The sequence below is a fragment of the Gopherus evgoodei genome, chromosome 13, assembly GCF_007399415.2.
Source record: "Gopherus evgoodei ecotype Sinaloan lineage chromosome 13, rGopEvg1_v1.p, whole genome shotgun sequence".
Classification (NCBI taxonomy): domain Eukaryota; kingdom Metazoa; phylum Chordata; order Testudines; family Testudinidae; genus Gopherus; species Gopherus evgoodei.
Genome location: NC_044334.1, coordinates 19,953,096 through 19,976,918, shown reverse-complemented (window position 1 = coordinate 19,976,918; position 23,823 = coordinate 19,953,096). Strand labels below are relative to the sequence as shown.

Sequence of the window (23,823 nt, the reverse complement as noted above, 5' to 3'; positions counted from 1 at the left end):
AGTAGAGTGACTAGATAGCAAGTGTGAAAAATCGGGACAGCGGGTGGGGGGTAATAGACATCTATATAAGAAAAAGACCCAAATATCAGGACTGTCCCTATAAAATTGGGACATCTGGTCACCCTACTTTGGCTGCTGTAGGATTCCCGGTCTCTTTGTTGTTGGGGCAGGAGTAATAAAGGGATGTTATCCTGGTTATGTGAATCAAGGACAGTAGAACTGTACTTGGCATTTTATGATGGAGGGACTCGCTCTCAACTAAATAGTACTCACTAGGCAAGGCACATGGTTTCCAACCCACAGGGAATTGAGAGAGGTTGGGGACAGGTGTTTGTGTCTGGCAGTGTGGGCCCGAAACACCACTTTTACCCCTCCTCTCTCCAGTGTGCAATAACAAAGCTAATTTTGACTCCATTAGGAGTCTTGTTACATGCAACAGAGCTGAAATCACTGATACCTGGGTCTAAACATTAGACCTACTTTGGACTAGTGGTGCACTAGTACTGAGGTTCCCCTACTACCAGCTAAAATCACTGAGAGCTGTGTTAAGGGGTTGGGGGCTGAAGACAAGTTGGTTAGCGGCTAGCAAGGTGGCTAGTGGAGAGGAGCGGATAGCGGAGAGGGGTGGCGAGTGGAGCGGATAGCAGGGCGGCTGGTGGAGCAGAGCGGCTAGCAGAATGGCTAGTGGAGAGGCATGCCAAGCGGCATGGATAGCAGGGTTCCTGGCAGAGAGATGCTGCTGGCAGTGAAGACTGCAGCAGAACCCCACAGAGAGGCGTGGCAATCAGCTGTCAATCCGAGCAGTGGAGCATGTGAGATGTTCTCATCCTTACCTCCCCCCACTTCCACCTAGGCTGGAGGGTAAACTCTGCAGAGGAACTTCTGAACTCTAGGGGCTGCACTGGCCAAGGTCAGAAACTGTGGGTGGGGTGACTGTTGAGTTGCTGGACTTAAGACCCTGAGGGGAAAAGGACACTGCCAAACTTACTTGGGGGTGGGTCTTCTGCTCATGATTTGTGCTATGAATCCTGTTTGTGGTGTTTCCCCAACATAATGCCACAATGTTTTGTGTTATGGTTTGTGTTATGAATCCTGTTTGTGGTGTTTCCCCAACATAATTGCCACAATGTTTTGTGTTATGGTTTGTGTTATGAATCCTGTTTGTGGGGTTTCCCCAACATAATGCTGTATTGTTTCCCTCCTTTATTAAAAGGCTTTTGCTACACTCAGACTCCGTGCTTGCAAGAGGGGAAGTATTGCCTTGTAGAGGCACCCAGGGGGGTGGTATGTAATTGTCTCAGATCACTGGGTGGGGGCGCGAGCCAGTTTTGCATTGTGTTGTTGAAACGGAACCCCTAGATACTGAACCCGGCCCTTGTTGCTGCCAACTCTGATGGGCAGGAAGGTTACGCTAGTAAATCCTTAAAAAGAAAGAAGGTATAAAATATTGAAGTTTTTAGTCATGATATTTTCATTGACAATGGGGAGAAAGTTTTGCCTAAGCAAGGACTTCAGGATAAAGTTCAAAGACAACAGGAAATCATGAATATAAGCATACTGAAATACAGATTCCACCCATTTAGGATTCTTTCACAATTGGGTGTTTTCAGCAGAATCCAAAATCTTTGAATAGTTTTCTCATCACTGCCTCCTTAATTTTGCTGCAGTTCCAGAAGGTTTATGTGTTATTGCTACAGATCACCTAAAAGCAAATATGACAACAAAAAAGTCACAAAGCCCCCTGCCCCAAGAAGATTTGTTGCCCGTTTATTTGTTCTCAGATGCTTCCTGTGAATTTAGAGCTTCAGATTCTAAGATTTCCCCAGCTTCTGTCCCTGAGGACAATGGACTAAGGGAGGGTTGCATTTTCCACATGGAAAGTGCTGCAGTATTCTTTCCTCCTTATGAAGGGCACTTACTCATAGTGCTGGAGAGGGGTTTGGGGAGCAAGATGATGGAAAGCTGCAGATCAAATGGCACCAGAACGTTAACTCATTTCATCATTTTCCTCAGCACAGGCGCCAGATGCTCTTTCAGCTGTGGGTCAATTTGGATGTTGCTGAGTTCCTTGATATTCAGGATAAGCTCGTGTGCTTCCTGGAAGAGCTCCTTCCCCACAGCTTCTTCCACCTGGTTGCGCCATTCTGACAGCTTGGGTCTGTCTTCAAAGATGTCACAACCTACTCCAATGGGCTGCACAGAGAGACACAACTGTACTGAGACATGCTGAAGCTTTCACACGGGAAGTCACCTTAAGTGTGTATGTGGGCGGGGGGGGGGGGAACCCATGGAAGAGCATCAGAAAGGTTGAGAGATCTCCTAGTCTACCTATGCATCTGGAAAAAAACCCAACTGGACTGTATCTCTTCGTGCATTTTAATAGTCCCAAATCCACTCCTGACAAAAGTGTCCACTTTTACTTTATGATGACACACGATGTGGCTAGCACTTATTTTGAGTAATGCTCAGCTACTGCATTAAAGAGATGGGGTTAGTGATTCCATTGGTGGCTGCTGATACTGCCTACTTGCTATTGGTAGTGAGGAATGCTAAACCAGAGAGCGACCTATGAGACCACCACCACCATTGTCATTTAAGCCGAGGTTTTAGTTGGCACTTCCACTCTACTTTCTGTCTCTCCCACCCTCCGAAACACTTCACTGCAGAGATGCAGCACTGCTATTTGTTAGCCACTGGGACATGGAATTAGGAGCGGGAAATGCTCTTGCTCTGCAGGATCCCAGCTCTGATGGCCTGGGACCGAACAACCAATCTAAGTATGATCCACTTAATTTGATTAAAAAAAAAAAAAAGCTTCCCATAGCTTTGCTACTGGAGGAGTTTCAATTTGGTATCTTGTGGGTCTGGTGTGGGGAAGAATAGGTAGCTCTGGAGGAGAACATTCTAATATGGGAATCTCTCCCTCTGCTGAATTAGATCTGCATTCCTGCTCTAGGGAAACAGTATCAATGCTGCTCATTCCCAGGTAGTTAGACAATACCAGCTTCATGATTACAATCCACTACTCACCTGCATGAGCTCTACAATAGCCATTAGGTCTGCCAGGGAGATTTCACTGCCCACGATGAACGGCTTGTCCTGAAGGAATTTCTCCTCAAACTGCTTCAGAGAAATAGCCAGCTCATCCATAACCTCCTGCAGCTTCTCCGGAGGCAGTGTCTGGCCTGTAAAGAGGGGAATGAGCACCTATGTGGGGAGAAGGGAATAGAATTAGCCTCCATAGATATACTTGCACTGGATTTCCTTTGCCTTTGCAAATGGGATCCACTAAGTTTACTGATCATCATGTCATACAATCTAGGATCAGCTCGAAGTGATGCTATATTCACATGTGGCAAGATCTCAGCTTTCATTAAAAGATGATCCTTTACCCTTCAAAATGCTCACAGTCAAAGCAATCGTGTCCAAAGCAGTGTACAGAATAAGAACCCGCACTGTTTCACAGCTTCCTCTTGCAATGGCTTCTGATTAAGCATCTTGTTTATTTTGGGAATGTGACACTGACAGCTAGCCAGCTCAGGTCACAACCTCAAGGAAGTATTAAGTGTACAAATTCACTTGTTAGAAGAGAACAAAAAGGAATGTTATCACATTACATATACCTAGTAATTACATTTGCTTTAGATGCATGAAAGCTTGTGAAATTATGTTATTGTCTTCACCTGTTTCCTGTGATTGCTATCTTTTTACCTAATTAACCTTAGCCCAGTGGTTCTCAAATGAGGAGAACTATTTTAATGAGGTCACCAGAGCCAAAGCCTGAGCCCAACTGCTCGGGGTTGAAGCCTGAAGGCTTCAGCTCTGACTGGTGGGGCTTAGGTTACAGGCCCCCAGCCTGGGGTTGCAGCCCTTGGGCTTGGGCTTTGGCCCCCCACACCTAGGGCAGTGGGGCTTGGGTTCTCCCCACCCCCCACTAGGGGGTCATGTAGTAATTTTTGTTGTCAGAAGGGGGTCGTGGTGCAATGAAGTTTGAGAACTGTTGCCTTAGATCAAAGATGTGTTAGGATAAGAGTTGGCTTGATGTCACATTGTTCATGAAAACTAATGAAATTGTCTGGATGCCTATAACTAAATATATTAGGATGTCTCTGTAATTGAATGGCCCGTCAACCGGGGTTGAAGCCTTAAACTTTAAATGAGAAGGTTGTTAACTTCAAAGTATGGGTCATTATGTAAGACAGTGAAAGATCTACAAACTTGGTCTGCATTTAATCGACAAAACAAGACCCCCTGCAGGGATGTAAATGCTTGCCAGACTTTTCAACTATAAAAAGGGAACCTGGGAATGATTCTGCATCTCTGATCTATTTAGATGTGTTCCAAATACAAGATAGAGGTCCCCAAAGCCATTTTGGACAGTCCTGAGAGACTTATGGAGAACTAAACAGATACACTATCTCTGCTATCACTTTGGACTTACAAACTTTGACTACCTGTTATGTATTTTACCTGCTTTAACCCCTCTGTAATGATCATTTCTTTTCCTTAGCTAATAAATCCTAGGTTAGTTGACTAGAGAAATTGGCTTTGGTGATTTCTGGTTTTAATAAACTTTCATCATAAAGTCCAGTTTATCTGGGTGGTAAAAAGGGGCTGGAGGGCTTAAGGAGACTATTCATGGCTCCATGGTTAGACTAATTCTGTAGTCCAGGAGTGCACATTTGTTACTGGTTTGTTGAAATCTAATTATAGAATATACCACCAATTTGGGGTATCGGCCCTGTTTTCTGACAGTCTGACCTGAGATTGGTTCTTTCTGTTGTAGCCATATTCCAGGCACCATGATAGGAAAACAGAGCTCTGATCACAGATTTTTGCAGGTGAAACTTAGAGCAAATGTCTCCTAATCATTAGCATACACAGCAATTCATTCCATGATTGCTTAATCCAGGCCAGGATTTAAGCAGATTTTATGTGGCAACAATATGAAGCACAAGCAGTGTTCCTTAGCATGTGGGTTATATATTCATCGTTTTCAAGGCCAGAAGGGACCATTATGACCATCTAGTGTTACCTTTGCCATAGAACTTCACCCAATGATTCCTACACAAATATAACTTGTGGCTGAACTACAGCATTTTTGTTTTGGAAAGACATCCAGTCTTGATTGAAAGACTCTAACTGATGGAGAATGTACACATCCCTTGGTATCCTGTTCTAATGGTTACTTACATTCCCAGTTAGAATCGAAGTTTGCTACAAGGTCTTTGTAAATCCGGCATCCTGAATAAAGAATCCCCTCTGTATTTACTACACCCAAGGCCTGGCTCTTCTCCATGGCAAGGGACACAACAGTCATACAGTTTTAATTTAATATTATTAATAAAAAAGATACAAATCCTGCATTTATTTTCCGAGGATCGTCAAGTGAATCAGGAAGAAGTTTTATTACTTGGTTCAGAAGCAGTGCTGGGGCTCAGCTCCTGCTCAGCATAGTTTATTCAGAACAAGACGTGCCATAGATCGTTCAGGCCAGAAGGAACCATTAAGATCATCTAGTCGGTTCTCCTGCATACCACAGGCCAGTAAACCTCATCCTGTAATTTCTCCATCAGGGCTGGCTCCAGGAGCTTTGCTGCCCTAAGCAGCCAAAAGAAAAAAAAAAACCTGCGATCCCAATCCCGATCTGCGGCAATTCAACAGGAGGTCCTTCGCTCCAAGCGGGAGCGAGGGACCCTCTGCTGAATTGCCGCCGAATACCTGGACATGCCGCCCCTCTCCAGAGTGGCCGCCCCAAGCATCTGCTTGCTAAGCTGGTGCCTGGAGCTGGCCCTGTTCTCCATCAAGCCCATAACTTCTGTTTGAGCTATAGCGTATCTTTTAGAAAGACATCCAGTCTTGATTTAAAGACTTCTGGTATAGATAATCCCTTTCATTCCTAGGTTAGATGTTCCAATGGTGAATCATAGCATTTCTGTGTAGTGGCTTGGGACAGCATCTCCCTCCTTTTTCCATTCTAGGGACAGTTTGACTTCTCCCATATCCTAGTTAGTGCCCTGTGTTACAGAGTGGTTTTATATCCTTCCCTACCTCCAGCGATACAGCAGATACTTCCTGGACCAGGGTTATCTAATTAGCAGTGAGATTAAATTGGATTAGAACATAAGCACATAAGAATGGACATAGTGGGTCAGACCAAAGGTCCATTTAGCCTAGTATCCTGTCTTCTGACTGTGGCCAATACTAGGTGCCCTGAGGGAATGAACAGAACAGGTAATCATCAAATGATCCATCCCCTGTCGCCCATTCCCAGCTTCTGGCAAACAGAGGCTAGGGACACCATCCCTGCCCTTCTTGGCTAATAGCCATTGATGGACCTATCCTTCATTAACCTATCTAGTTCTTTTTTGAAGCCCGTTGTAGTTTTGGCCTTCACAACATCCTCTGGCAAAGAGTTCCACAGGTCGACTGTGCGTTGTGTGAAGAAATATGTCCTTTTGATTGTTTTAAACCTGCTGCCTATTAATTTCATTTGATGACCTCTAATTCTTGTGTTATGAGAAGGAGTAAATAACACTTCCTTATTTACTCTCTCCACATCAGTCATGATTTTATAGACCTCTATCATATCCCCCCTTAGTCATCTCTTTTCCAGGATGACAAGTCCCAATCTTATTATCTCTCCTTATACAAAAGCTGTTCCATACCCCCTAATCATTTTTGTTGCCCTTTTCTGAACCTTTTACAATTTCAGTATATCTTTTTTGAGATGGGGAGACCACATCTGTACTCAGTATTCAAAATGTGGGGGTACCATGGATTTATATAGAGGTCATATAATATTTTTTATTTTATTATCTATCCCTTCCCTAATGATGCCCAACTTTCTATTAGCTTTTATGACTGCTGCTGCACATTGAGTGGATGTTTTCAGAGAACTATCCACAATGACTCCAAGATCTCTTTCTTGAGTAGTAACAGCTAATTTATATTTTATGTGTATAGTTAGGATAGTTATAGTTGCCACCTCCCAGATAATTTATGAATATGTTGAATAGGACTGGCCCCCAGTACAGACTCCTGCGGGACACCACTATTCTACTCTCTCCATTCTGAAACCTGACCATTTATTCCTACCCTTTGTTTCCTATTCTTTAACCAGCTACCGATCCATGAGAGGACCTTCCCTCTTATCCCATGACAGCTTACTTTGCTTAAGAGACTTTGGTGAGGGATCTTGTCAAAGGCTTTCTGAAAATCTAAGTGCACTAAATCCACTGTATCCCCCTTGTCCACCTGCTTGTTGACGCCCCGAAAGAATTCTAGTAGATTGGTGAGGCATGATTTCCCTTTATAAAAACATGTTGACGCTTCCTTAACAAATTATGTTCATCTATGTATCTGACAATTCTGTTCTTTATTATAGTTTCAACCAGTTTGCCCGGTCCTGAGGTCAGGCTTGCCAGCCTGTAATTGCCAGCATCACCTCTGGAGCCTTTTTTAAAAATTGATGTCATATTAGCCATCCTTCAATCATTTGGTACAGAAGCTGATTTAAATGATAGGTTACAAATCACATCTGATGAAGTGGGTATTCACCCATGAAAGCTTATGCTCCAATACATCTGTTAGTCTATCAGGTGCACAGGACTCTTTGTTGCTTTTTACAGATCCAGACTAACACAGCTACCCTTCTGATACTTCAAACCACAGTTAGTAGTTCTGCAATTTCACATTAAAGTTCCTTCAGAACTCTTGGGTGAATACCAGCTGGTTCTGATGACTTCTTACTGGTTAATTTATCCATTTGTTCCAAAACCTCCTTTAATGACACTTCAATATGGGACAGTTCCTCCGATTTGTCACCTAAAAAGAATCTCCCTCATATCCTCAGCCGTGAAGACCAATGCAAAGAATTCATTTAGTTTCTCTGCAATGACCTTACCATCCTTGAGTGCTCCTTTAGCATCTTGATTGTCCAGGGGCCCCACTGGTTGTTTAGCAGGCTTTCTACTTCTGATGTACTTAAAATGTTTTTGCTATTACTTTTTGAATCTTTGGCTAGGTGTTCTTCATATTTTTTTTTTGGTCTTTCTAATTATACTTTTACACTTCACTTGCCAGAGTTTATGCTCCTTTCTATTTTCCTCAATAGAATTTAACTTCCACTTTTAATTTTCTTTGAAGCTTTGTGACAGCAGGTTGCAGAGATTGGAAGCAATTGCATGTTGCATATATGACTCATATTTGTGTTTCTTCTTTGTGGAGTTTAGCCAACTGTACTCTAATGTCAACAGAACAGGAAGCTAAACAAGCCCCAAAGTGTTTAGTCAATTACTGATAAGGGCAAAGTTACAACAAGCAAGATGAAGTTATTACATGTTTACTGGCAACTCTCCGTTCAGAGTGTATCCCCATTATTTCTATTCTTGTTTCCATTTTGGAGTAGCATCCGTGTGTGCTGGAAGCAGACAGTCCCCTACAGATTTTATAATTGGTGAGTCTGCAGGGGAGCTGTGATTAAAGAATACAAGCCTTTCAGCTTTGTATAGCAGAGCATGCACAAGGAAGCAAAAGGAACCCAGGTCCTATTCACACCTCCAAGCTCTCTCTTTGGCTGTGTCTATACTAAAACCACCGGGTGTGATGCTTTTTGTGTAGACATACCTGAGCTAGCTTTAATCTAGCAGTGAAGGTGCAGCAGCACAGGCTTCAGCAGGCACTAGCCGCCTGAATAATCACCTAGGGTACCGGGTCTGGGTGGGCTTGTACAGCCTGCACTAAAACAGCTTCACTTTCTGAAGATCTATAAAGATCTGTGCTTCCCTGGTGAGGTTAGACTGATATTTTTAAGGGAAAGTTATTACCAAAGTCTTCCTTCCCATATCCAAATACTAAGGAACTGGGAACAATTGCCTGTGTGAGGTTTCCTCTCAGCTGGGTATGGGGCCAAGTGTGCTATTTTGGGGAGACAAACTTGCTTTGTATAGGAGCTATTTAAATGTCCCATGTCCAGTGAGGAAATACGAGTATTCTGATCTTTAGCATTTAATCTTCTTACCTTGATCCACAAGGCCTTGCCAGCATTACCCCGGATGTTGGTATGATGCCATGACAAGTATTCATCTACTTGGGCCCGTTTCTGTGTGTCGGATGGGTACCAGTGATCAGGGGTGTTGTACTTCCAGCTCAGATACAGAAGAATTGCAGTGCTGTCCAGAAATTAATGGGAGACAAACAGTGGGGCAGATAAGGTGAAAGAATATATTCAGTTGCATCAATCTCTCCTCCCTCTTTTCTAATGTTGCTTCCACTAAAAAGTGTTGGGGCTGGGATTTTCAAAGGAGCCTAATGGAGGTAGCCACTCAATTCTCACTGAAAGTCAATCAAAGCTGGGCTGGGCACCTAACTGTTGTAGGTTCCTTTCAGAGCTTTAACCTGTAGGAAAATTAAACCTCAAGATGAAACCAGTGTTTGTACAGTACCTAGCGCAATGGAGTCCTGGTCCATGACTAGTGCTCCTAGGTGCTCCATTAACACTACTATTACTACTGCTAACACTAATAATAATCTGTAGACAATATTTTGCTAAAAACCCATTAGCAGCTGTACTTCTCTGATTTCTCTCTCATCAGTGCAGATTTTCAAGGGGTTTGTTTACCAAAAGAAACTCTCTTTAACTGGCATCCTCCTCCAATCATCTTCATAAAGGCCCTGTCCTGCAAGGTCTCCCCACCCAGAGCTCCTAGTGAGGTCAAGGGAATTCCTTGCGCAGAGAGCTTGCAGGATCAGACCCTTGGTGCTTGTTGCAGCTTGCAGTCCAGTGTTTGTGTCATCTCTACCAGGCAGGAGAAACCAGCTGGTTAAAAAATCTTGATAATTTGCAATAACGTATGATCAGCGATTGTGGTGAGGAGTGAGTGCCACAGAAAAACTTATACTGACAAAAGTAAAGAAAGAAAATACAGCCAGCCCATGCCATTCTGATACAGATATCACTGAACTATTTTAGCATTGTGATAGTGTTAGCCTGCTGAGCTAGGGCTCTTCAAAGGATGCAGACAGGTCATTTTGTAAAATAAAAACAAGGTTTTATCTGTCTGATGCTTATATGGCCTTTGTTGCTGTAGTATCTTAATGACTAACACAAACAGAAACGTCGCCATGATTTTGTATTTCAGAGTAAAAGTTTTTTGTTTGTTTGTTTAGCATTAAGCATTTCTCTGCGGTGTTCATAACCCAATACTTTGTTGTGTAGTGCATGCACGTGAGAACTAGATGGCAAAACCATGCCTAAGGCCCTCGGTCGGAGGTCGGCAATCTTTCCGAAGTGGTGTATCGAGTCTTCATTTATTCACTCTAATTTAAGGTTTTGCGTGCTGGTAATAGATTTTAATGTTTTTAGAAGGTCTCTTTCTATAAGTCTATAATATATAACTAAACTGTTGTATGTAAAGTAAATTAGGTTTTTAAAATGTTTAAGAAGCTTCATTTAAAATGAAATTAAAATGCAGAGCCTCCCGGACTGGCGGCCAGGACCTGGGCAATGTGAGTGCCACTGAAAACCAGCTCGCATGCCGCCTTTGGCACCTGTGCCATAGGTTGCCTACCCCTGCCGTAGGTGCTATGGTCACACAAATAATACATAATAACAATAGTATGTTTTCATCATGGAAGCTAACAAATGCAGAAAAGCAAACAAAGCAAATGAGATTTTTTTATTACAATAACCTGAGATGTTAAAAGGTAAGAATTTTAAATCTTTGTGTATGATTTTTATCTTGGCAGTGTCCCTTTCACTGTAAAGAAGTTTCAAATGTAAAAGGTCGTTGCAAAACATTTTAAGTGGGTACCTACAGCCCAAGCTTGAATGTCAGTTACATTAACCCCTTCAGAGCCAGCAGAGAGGCACATGAGACAAGCACTGTATTGTCCTGCTCCAACCCATGCTAGAAAATCCTTGGTTCCCCATGAATAACAAGGATGAATTAATCTAGAAATCGCTGCTCCACAATTTCAAATACACCTAACCAAAGAGGACACTTCTGAGTATCAGCTCCAAGTCTGAATCACATCATGTATTTGAAATATGTACATAGATTTAAGAACATAAGAATGGTCATACGGGGTTAGACCAAAGCTCCATCCAGCCCAGTATCCTGTCATCTGACAGTGGCCAATGCCAGGTGCTTCAGAGGGAATGAACAGAACAGGCAATCATTAAGTGATCCATCCCATCAACCATTTCCAGCTTTAAACATCTAAATGATAACACTGCATGTGAGTCAAGTCCCTACCATCTCCTTTCTTTGCAGGAACATAGGAGCTGAGATACCAAAGCAGACCATTGATTTATCTAATCCATAAATGCATATGGCAAATTCAGCAATTTTTTATCAGCCATAAGGAATGATACTTCCCAACTCCTGAACTTAATCACCTTATCCCCTCATAAGTATGGTGAGTAATGGAATTTGGGGATTGAATTCTTACCTCTCTGCTAAAGTCAAGACTCCATCCTTTAGTGCTGGCACTTTCTTTAGGATGTTCATTTTGCCAAATTCTCCTCTACAGTGTTGACCTAAAAACAATTAAAATGTGATAGTCCATGGTCAGAAGTATCTAAACCTGTGAAAACTGAAGCAAGCACCTAGCTCATACATAACTAGACCATGCATGAATGAGGATCAGTCAAACCCATACGAACATTCTACCTTCACTTCATGGTGTTCTGTTAGAGTTTTCCTACATGTGCATGTTTCATATTAAAAAGGGGCATAAGTTAAGAGCCAAAACATAAGCTATGTGTGAACTTTGCAAGCTGCTCAGGTCTGCCAACGGCATGGAGCAGTGCAGGATGTTGCATGAGGATTCAGTCATTTGACTCCTCTCAATGCTAGTTATTAGTATTATATAGTTTATATTATGTAGCCAATATTGTGTATTTTTAAAGGCCCTCTATTTAAGCTAAATGATTCATCCTCCTACCATGCTTTGCACTAAAAACATATTAAACTGTGATTAGGGTCTTCTTCTTGGTACATGTGAAATCATCAAGGACAAGATAGCATGTAGTCGAGGTCTGCTAAAATTAATAGGTAACTATAATTGTTTCAGTTTTCCAGAAATATTTTGGTATAGATGTCCAAGAACCTTGGAAAACATGTACAAACTGGATAAGAAAGAAAAATAGGACATAAAATGAGACAATGGAATGTGGGGAATTTCCTGTCCATGATAAACAACACAGAGGGGTGTGTGTCCATCAGTGGTGTGATAAGGTGTAATCCCTGATCCATATAGCTGTGTTGGCAGTCGCTTATAGTGTAGGTGCATTATACTGGCAAAACATGCTTTTACCAGTATATCTTATGTCACTGGGAGTGGAGGTTGGGGACTGGAATGCCAGTATAACTGCATCCACATTAGGAGTGCTTTGCTGGTACAGTAGATATGTATACTATATCAGGAAAGTGCTCCTCACTCTCCAGGGTGTAATCTTTGTTTAAAAGCTCTCCACTGCACAGAGAGACATATAAAAGAGATGGTTTGCTGTCAGATTGGGAGGATGTATCTAGTGAGTCTCACAGGGGTCTGTCCTGGGTCTGGTACTATTCAATATCTTTATTAATAACGTGGATAATGGAGTGGAGATTATGCTTATAAATTTTATGGATGACACGAAGCTGGGAGAGGTTGCAAGAACTTTGGAGGACAGGGTTAGAATTCAAAACAACCTTGACAAGTTAGAGAATTGGTCTAAAATAAACAAGATGAAATTCAATAGAGACAAGTGAAAAGGAAAGGAGGACGAAAATCAAATGTACTACTACAAAATGGGAAATAACTGGCTAGGCAGTAGTACTGTTGAAGAGGATCTGGAGGTTATAGTGGATCACAAAATGAATGAGTCAATAATCAGGTCCTCCCTCAGTCCTCTTTTCTCAAGCCTAAACATAACTAGTTTTCTTAACCTTTCCCCAGAGGTCAGGTTTTCTAAACCTTTTATTAACTGTGTTGTTTTCCTCTGGACTCTCCAATTTGTGAACATCTTTCCCAAAGTGTGGCACCCAGAATGGGACACAGTAGTCCAGCTGAGGCCTCACTAGGCTAACATAATTCTGGGGTGAAATAAGAGGAATGTTGTATGTAAGACACAGGCGGTAATTGTCCTGCTCCACTTGGCACTAATGAGGCCTCAGCTGGACTACTGTGTCTAATTCTGGGTGCCACACTTTGGGAAAGATGTTCACAAATTGGAGAGTCCAGAGGAGAACAACACCATTAATAAAAGATTTAGAAAACCTAACCTCTGGGGAAAAGTTAAGAAAACTGGGTATATTTAGTCTTGAGAAAAGAAGACTGAGGGGGGACCTGTAACAGCCTTCAAATACGTTAAGGGCTATAAAAAAGAAGATGATGATCAATTGTTCTCCAGGACCACTGAAAGTAGGACAAGATGTAATGGGCTTAATCTGCAGCAAGGGAGATTTAGGTTAGCTATTAGGGAAAACTTTCTAACTCTAAGGGTTGTTAAGCTCTGCAATAGGCTTCCAAGGGCAGTTGTAGAATCCCCAGTAATGGAGATTTTTAAGAAAATGTCAGATAAACACCTACCAGGATGGTCTTGGTTTGTTTGTTCTGCCTCAGCAAAGGGGCTGGACTTGAAGACTTTCCAGTGTTTCTTCCGCCCTACTTTTCTGTGATTCAATGAGATTGTAACAGAGTAACCAGCTGATCCCTTGTGTTCTATCATTTGTTTTGTTTTATATTTTCTTTCCTTTCTTTAATAATAAAATAGCCATGGCTAAGAATTGTGATTTTGCATGGTCTCAATCATGGTGTCCCCAAGGGTTTGTAAAAGAACAGTGTGAGTCACACCCCTGAGGTGGCTGTAAGAGGGATGACTTGTCCTTACAAGGCTCATTGGCACTTGACTGCAGAATTGCTGGTGCAGGTAGCAAGTGGGGATTAAGCCCCAAGCCCCCATGTTGTTGTCTAGCTCAGTTAGGCCTTCCTGTGGCGGTGTTGCTGGGCACAGTGTTCCGGCTGAGCCCCTCAAGGGGCATGGCTGAACCTGTACTCTCCACCGCAGGCTTCTTGCTGGCAGGGTTAAGAGCACAGCTAAGGACTGAACCAGCCCGCAGTGAGGCCACATGGGACAGGACTGGTGCTGAGCTGGAGCCCAATTGGCATGAGGGGAAAATTTCCCGCCTTCTGGTGGATTTAAACCTTGCCCGGCCTGAGGGAAATAGCCCTCTGATTGGCTGTCTTCCCTACTTGCCCACCTCCTTGGGCTGAGTGACCAATCAGAGCTGCTACAGGGAGAGCTAGCGCTCACTCTCTCTCTCTCCACAGCAACCCAAAGCCATTCTCACAGGAGGGGAGGGTGGAAAGAGCCCAGCCCTCAGGACAGCTCTGCTCCCTCCTCCTGCTTCCCTCGCTGCAACCCCGGCCCTGAGCCCATGGCGTTGCCCCCAGCCTGGAAGGGGAGAGCAAACCCCACTGCAGCCCCCAGGCCGGGGAGTGGGGGTGCAGAACCGTAGGAGGAGCAGAGGTGAGGCAGGGGCGGGGGCTGGGCTGATTGGGGACAGAGGCTGAACTGATGGGCTCCAGGAGGCAGGACTGATCTGGAGGTTGGAACAGGGGCAGAATTAATTGCTGGGCAGGAGATGAGCAGATGTGAGGTGAGAGTTCCTGCACCAGAGGCCAAAATCACCTCCCCCAATAAATCTGGGAAAGTAGTCAACACTAGTTGTCATACACAGGCCTGCACACACGTACACACACGGGCTGTCCATAAATTATATAATACATTTTTTTATTATTTTCGAGTCTTGCCTACCTCTTGTAACAGGTTGTAATAACACTGAAACAAACACACAAAATTAACCACCCACCCACCCTCTCATGTAGCTTATGGATAGGCTCTACCACAACCACCTCACAGACACAAAGGGGATGGGGAGGAGGAGTTAAAAAAATCAAAAGTCAGACCAAAAAACACACTATCACCTTTAAAAAAAAAAGTGATTTTTTTTTTTACAGTCTGACTCATGGCACTTGAGGTCAGCAATACTGGAATCAGCCAAGGAAAGTGAAGACCAGCAGAACAGGGTTGAGGCACAGTAGTAAGGCTGCATGGTGAGACCTGCACTGCAGCTGCTTGTAGCTATCCTGTGCAGAAGGGGGATTTCTTTGGGAGTCTCATTCTAGCACCTCTCACCACCCCAAATAGTCACTAACATTAAACAAATCTGTTAACTGAGAGGCTCAAACAAATTTCCAAAGAAAAGAACAGCCCTGAGGCAAAGTACAAGGGCAAGGGTCATTATCTCCAATACTTTGAGCTCTGTTGACAGACTAACCTCTCTGCAGAGTTAGGTTTGGCTTTTGGATTCTATAACAGACAGAGCAGGTTGTAGGGAGTTGTCTCCATGAGGATTTAGTTGTCCACTGTTAGTGAGACAAAAGATCCCAGAATGTGGGGATTCTGTATGTGGGAATCAGCATGTGCATCTTGGACAGTAGTTTCATCATTGTGTTAGGTTAAAGGGAAACAGCATCCATGTTTCCCAGCAGTCTAAAATTCACAAGGTAACAAACACCTTTCAAAGCAAATGCACCGAGAATTTATATATACACTTTTAAGTTAGTTAACCCCGGTGTCTGAGCCTATTGTTAGAGGCAGCCAACAACTGAGTGATGATGTCCTTTATCACAGTGGCTGCAGGAGAGCTCCATGTGTAATACTCTGAACCAGCTTCCAAGCTGCTTTAATAATTAACAGTCCTATTAAGAACTCAAAATTAGTGCCCTTGATGGAACTATTAAGTTATTAAAGCAGCTTGGAGACTGGTTCAGAGTCTCTTACAGGAAGCTCTCATGCTGCCATTGTCACAAATGAGAAATTACATCTGATTTTTTTTGTTGCTTGATGGCTCAGCCTTGCTGAGATTTCTGTCACAGGGCTATGCACTGAGCCATTCAGGTTTGCAAATAAAAGTCTTAATGCCAGCGCTGGTTTCACATTGCTTCAGTGGGATTAATGCTTTATTTTATTTATTTATTATGATAATTATTATGACTGATCTTTATATTTGCAGTTTAGCAGAGATAACAGTGTAGCCCCTATTCTACTAGGCTGTGCTGGCCAGTATATGTGAGAAGCCTGTTCACAGGTCACATGGTGTTGACCTGACTTGCGGAGTCATCTTTTGAATGGGAACTGGATCTTCTGCAAGTAAATAATGATTTCTAAATAGCACCTCCAGCTCTCTTGGAGTTATGTACACAAGGATGGCTGCCCTGCCTCAGAGAGCAATTTCAATAGGTAGTATACACAGTTGTCCATGGAATCAAGAAACTGATTAGGTATAACGTGTTAGGGGAAAGGAAGTTTATTGGACAAAGGAAAAAGAGCAAACTGGGTAATACGTTATAAAGAAAAGAGAAAAATCAATCCATTTGTCATGGCCAGCCATTCGCCCACAATTCATATTTCTGAGAACTTCACTTCTTTTTAGTTTCAAAGCAGACTAGGGTGACCAGATGTATTGTTTTTAAAGGGATAGTCCGGTATTTAAGCCTCCCCTGCTGAGCCACCTGTCTGGCTGGCTTCACTGAAGCCCCTGAAGTCAGGTTCCCTGGGTCCTGGTGCACAATGCATCCTTACAGCTTAACCCCTTCCTGCCTGTGCTGTAACCGGGGGACAGGAGGCAGTGGGTTATATTGGTGTCCAGCAGAAGCCTGCAGGTATTAGCTTCCTTGTGACGCTGTGCAGGCAGGAAGGGACAAGCTACTTCCAGCCACAGGGGAGTGTGGGAGAGGGGGAAAAAGATGAGCTCTCCAACAACAGGGGCCAGGTCATCCCTTCCCCCCACGCCCCTGTGGCTGGAAGCAACTCCCATTTCTTCCCTCCCACACAGCGCCAAAAGGCTGCTGCTGGCCACAATTTGGTGTGAACCCTGGCAGAAATCTGGGGAGGGGACATGTGACACTGCATGCTTCTCCACATGTGTTGCCTCAGAAGACGTGGTGCCAGGTATCAGGAGAGCCGGGTCCGTCCCAGGGGCCCAGCCAGGCAGGGAGAGTGGAGAGCACCGGGCAGGGAGGGTCGGGTTGCTTGGTCACCCCCCTGTGTGAGAGAGGTGTACAGGAGTGTGTGTGTGTCACCTCTCCCTATATGAACCGTAAAGCCTTAAAGATAAGAAGGTAAATAAAAAGAATCCAGCTATGCAGTATTCTTTTTAACAGGGGCTCAGTTAACTTGATGTTAATTTGAACATTTGTACTGCATAGTTCTCATTGGTTGCCATTGACTAGCTTGATACGAGTAATTTTACCACATCTCCCGTATTTGGCAGAGGGAAATATGGTCACCCTAAAGCTGGCAGATGGGCATAGCTGGAAGCTGCAGTCAGTAAATGAGTAACAGTCATTTTAAACAATTGTGGGGGTTTAAACAGAAGCAAGCTGAGTGCTTCTGATAAATACATAGCCCTATATAGCGCTCCCAGGCAGACATTCAAGGTATCTCTACACAACAATGTCTAGTGCCCAAGCTGTCCTTCCCCTGCAGATTCTCTGTAACTAACCAACTAAACTTGCTAGACATGGCTGTAGGGCATTCCCTGCAGTGCCACAAAAGCAGCCACAATACAGATGAGTCAGTTGGGCATCCCAGGAATAGAAGCACACTCGTCAAACCACAATAGCCTCTCCCTTAGCTCCCTACAGTAGGGAGTTAAAATAGTGCCATTGCCTTAGCAGTGAATCCTTCTCTCTCTCAACAGACTGAGCAAAGCTTCCAGGGGCTGGAATAGTGGAATGGATTCATTTAGGCTGTGCACCTGCTCACAGGGTTTACCTTCTTTTGTGTCTCTCCCATGCATCATGGGGCACTGGCTGGCAGGATGACAGCAAGAGGCTGCATACATCTGTCTCTGAGCTCTGCCCTCTGTGTTCTCTTCCAAAATAGTCCCTCTTATGCCCTCCCTCCCCTCCCTCAGCATTTTTTACAGGCTATGAGAGCATGTTTCCACTTTCAGGGATCACAAAAGCTCTACTTACTCATTAAGCACTGACAGAGGAGAGAGCCCGCTGACTTGAGCTCACTAGCATTACAGTTGTTTGTTTCCCTGCAAGAATTCTACAAAATGAATCAATAATGTGATGAATTCCAGCTAAGTGGCAGTTTATTGTGGAAGGGTAAACTTAAAAGGAAGCAACAGAGATTCTGGTCACAGAGCAAAACTGGAAAGGGAAGAATGTGATGACCAAGTAAAAGAAAGCAAATATATCTTCTCTTATTGGTGGGACAACAGGATTCCACTGGTATTGGTGAAAACAAAAGGGCTTGTTGATTGGACAGCAATATTTGCTCTTTCGTATCTAGGCCTTTCAGGCCTATGAGCAGAGATTGGTTTTTTAAGGAAAATCAGCCCATTAGTCTGAGAAAGCAGCACATGGATATAAACACACTGATTTGCTGTATCTGTAGAAACTGCCCATAACTCCCTGGCATGGATGTACCATTGAATCTCCTGAGTTATAAGCAGCCTCCTGTTCACAGCTCCCATTTAATTGAATAGGTAAAACTAGACACCCTGTACTTCCAAAATGACCACTGTCTAGGATTGCCAGCTGTATGACTCCTGCCACACAAAGTGATCTTCTGGTTGCTGGATCCCAAGAGGCCTGTCTACACTGCAAAAAGCCATGTTACAAGACAATATTTCCCCAACTACTTCATAGAAAATTTTGTTCTTGCTGTGTAGATGGCACCAAACAGTGTTACACATGTTGCCAAAGCCCTGTAAAGCTCAATTTGTTTCCCCCCTTCCATCCAGATGAGGCCAATTCATTTTAAGAAGATCTAGGGACTATCTTGTTATAACATGATGCCAAGGGACAGTTCTTGGTTGTCATTTCTAAAGGAGAGAGGCCTATGGTTAGTCAGGCTGAACAACAGGCATTGTTTGTTAACTGGTTGTAAGCCCTATTAGTCAGCTGAGAAGTCAGTGCAGGAACTCTCTGTGAGTCCCTATTCCAGGGAGAGAAGAAGCTGCTGAGATGACACTGGGGGAGGAATGGGGGAAGTAGAGAGCGAGGAGTGACAGGGGGAAGAAGAGGGCCAATTCAGGGCCCCCAAAGCTCTGATAGAAAGGGGAGGCAGTTCATTTTTGTAGGATTCTGTCTCTTTTGTGTAGTGCAAGAACAGTGTCTATAACTAGGACCCTTACCTTCGTGTGAGTGTCCAGGATTGTTGCCAGCTGGCATTTTCATCCCCAGAATGGAATCTGCCAACAGACAGGTCGATTACTGTGACCGAATGCACCCTGCATTCGCACTCTACACACTAGCGTAATGATCTTTGTACAAAATATGCCTTGTTAGGTATCATTTGAAAACTAATAGCTTGCTGGTCAGTAATCTCATGGTAAAATGTATATAGCAACATTATATGTAAAGTTATGAATTCTTCCTGAATGATGTCAGTGGCACAAGTTCAAACCCATATAGCTTGAATTGGTCAAGCAGGCCTATCTTAAACAAAAGAATGTGTGTTTAACTCAATTTACATATAAGTAGGAAACAAGGCCCTTAAGACAGCAAGAAGGAGACAAGGCAAATCTGCATTTTAGCAAAGCACAGCAGGGAACCTCTTTCACCACTAGATTCCTTGTCTCTGTTCTCACAGCAGCCCTGAACTTTTACTCACAGGGGTAATTCTCAGGAAAATGCATTTCAAAGGGTGACAGACCTATAAAAGTGAGGGGCAAAAACATCCCAGGTTCTCTCCCTATCCATCTCTCTCTTGCACCTAAGAAGACAAATGAAACAGCCTATGGACTTGGGAGCAGATCCTGACCTGAAACTTGGTCAGCAGTGTTACTGGAAATTTGTGGTAAGAATGGACCAAGCCTATTTTGTTAAGTTTAGTACTAGGAAGCATTTTATCTTTATTTGCTAGTGATCATTTCTGATTTAATGCCTTATACTTGTACTTATTTAAAATCTTCCTTCTTATAGTTAAATAAACTTAATTTATTCTTTAATCAAAGCTAATCCAGTATTGTGACTTGTTTGGTAACACGATTTAGGGTAGCAAACTATTGTATATTGATTCCCTTAGAGGAGCAATGGACCTAATGTATTTGGACAGTTCAGGAGGGGGCTGGACAGTGCAGAACACATTTTGGGAAGAAAATCTGGGACTGGGAGTGTGTTGGGGTCACCCTACAAATGGTACCAAGGCTGATGGAATTCAGAATGGGACTGATGTGTGGCTGGCAGGCTGCAGCTATACACAGACATTCAGGGTGTTACCTGCATGCTGGAAGGCTATTTGTGAGCAGCCTAGGTGGGAGCTACAGCAGCAAAACATTGTGACACACTCAATTGCAGGACAGGGGTGACACAACCCCTGACTGGTCTGGATTGCACTCCACAATGTCATAATGACACAAACCAGAGGGACAAAAGGAAAAAAGCCTTAAATACTAGGAGGTCCTTAAATAGGGCTTATTTTCTTCCCATCCCAAGTAAAGCCCATGCTATCTACAAAAGTCCAGCCTCCTCATAAACTTTCTAATCCTTTTCCTAAAACCTCTATTACTCCCATCTTCCTACCCCACCCCCAAGAAAAACTGACTGCTACACACAGGTTATCCCAATTCCTATCTCCCCTCTGCACCGCATTCCACACAGGAAAAACTACCTCCCCACAAACAGACAGACTTCTCATCTCCCACAAACTCCTGGCCCCCTCTAACTCTAACTCCCTTCCCAGTAGGAAAGATCCCAAGATTTGAACTCAGCTTTCCAGCATCCAGGCCTTGTAACACCTGTCTCCAGACTTCCCTATCCCACTCAGACTCCCTCTCAGCGGAAAAGGCTCCCACACTTTGCATTGCTCTTCTTTCACTAACTTCTGTAAAGTCTGTTATGAACAGAATAATAAGGGGTTTTCTACCTGGAAATTTACCAAAATTTCTATTCTGGAATATTCCAGAAAAGTTATTTTTGTATGAGCCTCTATGTGGACCCTCCTATTCCAGAATAAGCATGTCCATACAAGAACTGATACCAAAATTATAATCAACCCAGAATAACTATTTTGATACAATCCCACTATAGAAAAGTCCTTAAAGGAGGAAAGGAAATGCACAGAAATCCTGGGCAGGGGATGGGAGGAGAAGGAAACACACCACAGTTCCTTAGGGCTTGAGGAAATGGGTAATATAGCACCCTCTCCACAAGTGCAGGAAGTGTAATTCGACTCAGTTCCTCATGGACAGGTGCTAACCAGGCTCAGCCCCCAAGGGGGGATATGATACAGAGTGGTAAAAAGGCTCAGCTCCCATCACTGACCTTTGAACAGCTCCACATGCTTGAACTCAAAGGGGATGTTGTTCTTCTTTGCGAAGATGTAGACCGCTCGGCAGGGCTGGGAAAGCAGATCCAGGTAGAGCTCCAGCCCCATTCTTCCTGCTGGGCACAAGGAACAACAGTGAGAGAGAGAGAGGCTTGTCTTAATGTGGCTTTGACAGCAGCAACAGACAGGGCAGACAGAAATTTCTCTCCAAGGCAGACAGTGGCTTAACTTTGAACCAATAAGGAAAGCCCTTTCCCTGGAGTGCCACGTGTTCCTCCAGGGGAGGTAGATGGGGCAGGGACTTCAGTAGGTGGGTGGTAACTTTCCCTCTCATTCAGAAAAGGATTAGACATTTATACATATAATACTGAGAACAGTCACCGTTAGGTTACTTGGGGTAGCAAAGTACCAGGAATATCAATAAACCTTCATCTTCAGGCCAACCACTAACTGGTTAAGCAGCTGGCATATTGTGACCACTGCTTGTTATCCAGATCACTGCTACCTTGTAATCTCCCACCTGTTTGTTTTATCCCATGTGTCTCTCATTATAGACTGGAAGGTCTCTGGGGCAAGCACTAACTTTTCATGACATCTATGCACAATGCATCGGACAATACAGTGGCTGATCACACAATACAAATAAATAATAATAATTAATTAACTGCATGGAGTTAGGAAGACTTTTCTCTTAGGGATAGGTTCTTCCATAACTGTGGGGCTCATGTACTTTCCTCTGAATCATCTGGTATTAGCCACTGCCAGGAACAGAATACTGGACCAGATGAACCACTGGTTTGCTCCAGTGTAGCAGTTCCTATTCCTATTAGAATAGTGCCAGCTCCCAACAACTACCACGTTGACATTGTCCCTGAAAAGGAACCTTCACTCAATTCAGCATGAAGTCTCATTATTATTTCTAACTGCTCTAATCTCTGAAGTCTCTGTAACCCTTTGATTATTTGCTGTTTTTCCATCCCCTCGGGGAAAGCAGCACCAGGTCATTGATCAAAAGCAACTGCAAACCAGTTAGTTCAGCAAACTCAGTAACCAATAGGAGACAATGGGTTGGGAGAGAGGCTAGGATTTGGGAGACCTGGGTCCAAGTCCCTGCTCCATCACAGACTTCTTGTGTGACCATGAGCAAGTCAGTTAGGTGGGAGTGAGGCACCTAAATACCTTTGTAAATCCCATCCTTAGTCTCTCCTTGCCTCAGCTCCCCATCTATAAAATGGGGATAATAATACTTACCTATCATTAACAATTGTTAGGCACTCAGATACTACAGTAATGGGGAATATATGAGTACATAAGATAAATAAATTCCCCCCTACAGTTGTCTAGGACTGGCCTTTGGGACCTAAGAAATCCGCTGTCACAGGCCCTTGGTGTTTAGGGGTGAGATCCCAGACTGATCTGTAGCTTTGTGAAGCCATGCTGCCCAAGGAGTCAGTGGTGGCATCAGAGCTCCGGAAAGTTTCCTTCCAGATGGCTGTCTGCAACTGAGACTGCTCCACTGCCAAGCAGCCATTGTGGTCTTTGCTCTCAGGAGAGAGAGCTCAATGACATAAAAGACATTTCAGATTAGTGAACTAAGCACAGGATGGAGAACAATGACATTATAGTTGAGTAGTTAGGGTTTAATCTTGCATGATTAAGGTACATTAAAGGGCTTTCATTTACCTGGATCATCAAGACCTGCACTGCCAGTTCCCAGTATAATAAAGTGTATTTCTAACAGCATCAAATTACAGGCCTGCAATGTGTCTCCACATGCATCACCTGGGTACCTGAGACAGGCAGGACAGACAGAACTGAGTGGGGAGACACTTTGTTTAGGAACTTTGGGGGAGCATGTGGTCATGTGAACTAGTATGCTTGCTGGCAAAACCTTTAGTAATTAAAAAGCATTATTAATATCTCTAATCAGTTTAATAATTTAATATTTTTACTGATTGTATATTTCTCTTTAATCAAATCATTACATAAAGTATATAGTTATTGTTTTTAATTTGTTTGCTTGTGAGAGTTTGAATTATTTGTGAGTTAAAGTGTGGTAGCAACTGCTTTAGGGCAGTTAATCCTTTGTCTCACTGGAGGCACTACCAAGCAGCTTTTTTCTTTAGCACAACAGGAGGAGGAGTTGGCCATCTAGCAGCAGCACAGCGAAATGAGACCAGGTGACAGAAATTTTGGAACTGTCCGAAAACTGTGAGGTAGGAAAATAAGAATAGCCATACTGGGTCAGAGCAATGATCAGTCTAACCTAGTATCCTGTCTTCTAACAGTGATCGGTGCCAGATGCTTCAGAGGGAATAAACAGAACAGGGCAATTTATCAAGTGATCCATCTCCTGTCATCCAGTGCCATCTTCTGACAATCAGGGGTTTAGGGACAACCAAAGCATGGAGTTGTGCCTCTGACCATTTTGGCTAATAGCACTTGCTGGACCTATCCTCTATAAACTTCTCTAATTCTTTTTT

General features: G+C 43.5%; 1 protein-coding gene across 3 annotated transcripts in view; it reads right to left on the bottom strand.

Moving 5' to 3' along the window:
• Positions 1–1,481: 1,481 nt before the first annotated feature.
• The window catches only part of LOC115660788 (glutathione S-transferase theta-1-like), a 25,301-nt gene continuing 2,959 nt past the window's right edge, over positions 1,482–23,823 (bottom strand). The window contains exons 2-7 of one of the 3 annotated variants that reach the window (XM_030582486.1): positions 21,337–21,456; positions 19,206–19,262; positions 11,455–11,542; positions 9,023–9,173; positions 3,031–3,207; positions 1,482–2,193 (exon numbers count right to left, since the gene is read on the bottom strand). In XM_030582486.1, coding sequence (XP_030438346.1) covers positions 1,993–2,193; positions 3,031–3,207; positions 9,023–9,173; positions 11,455–11,542; positions 19,206–19,262; positions 21,337–21,456 — 794 coding nt within the window. In that variant the 3' untranslated portion in view covers positions 1,482–1,992. The remainder of the gene's footprint in view (positions 2,194–3,030; positions 3,208–9,022; positions 9,174–11,454; positions 11,543–19,205; positions 19,263–21,336; positions 21,457–23,823) is intronic. The other 2 variants (XM_030582487.1, XM_030582488.1) reach the window with 2 other exon arrangements.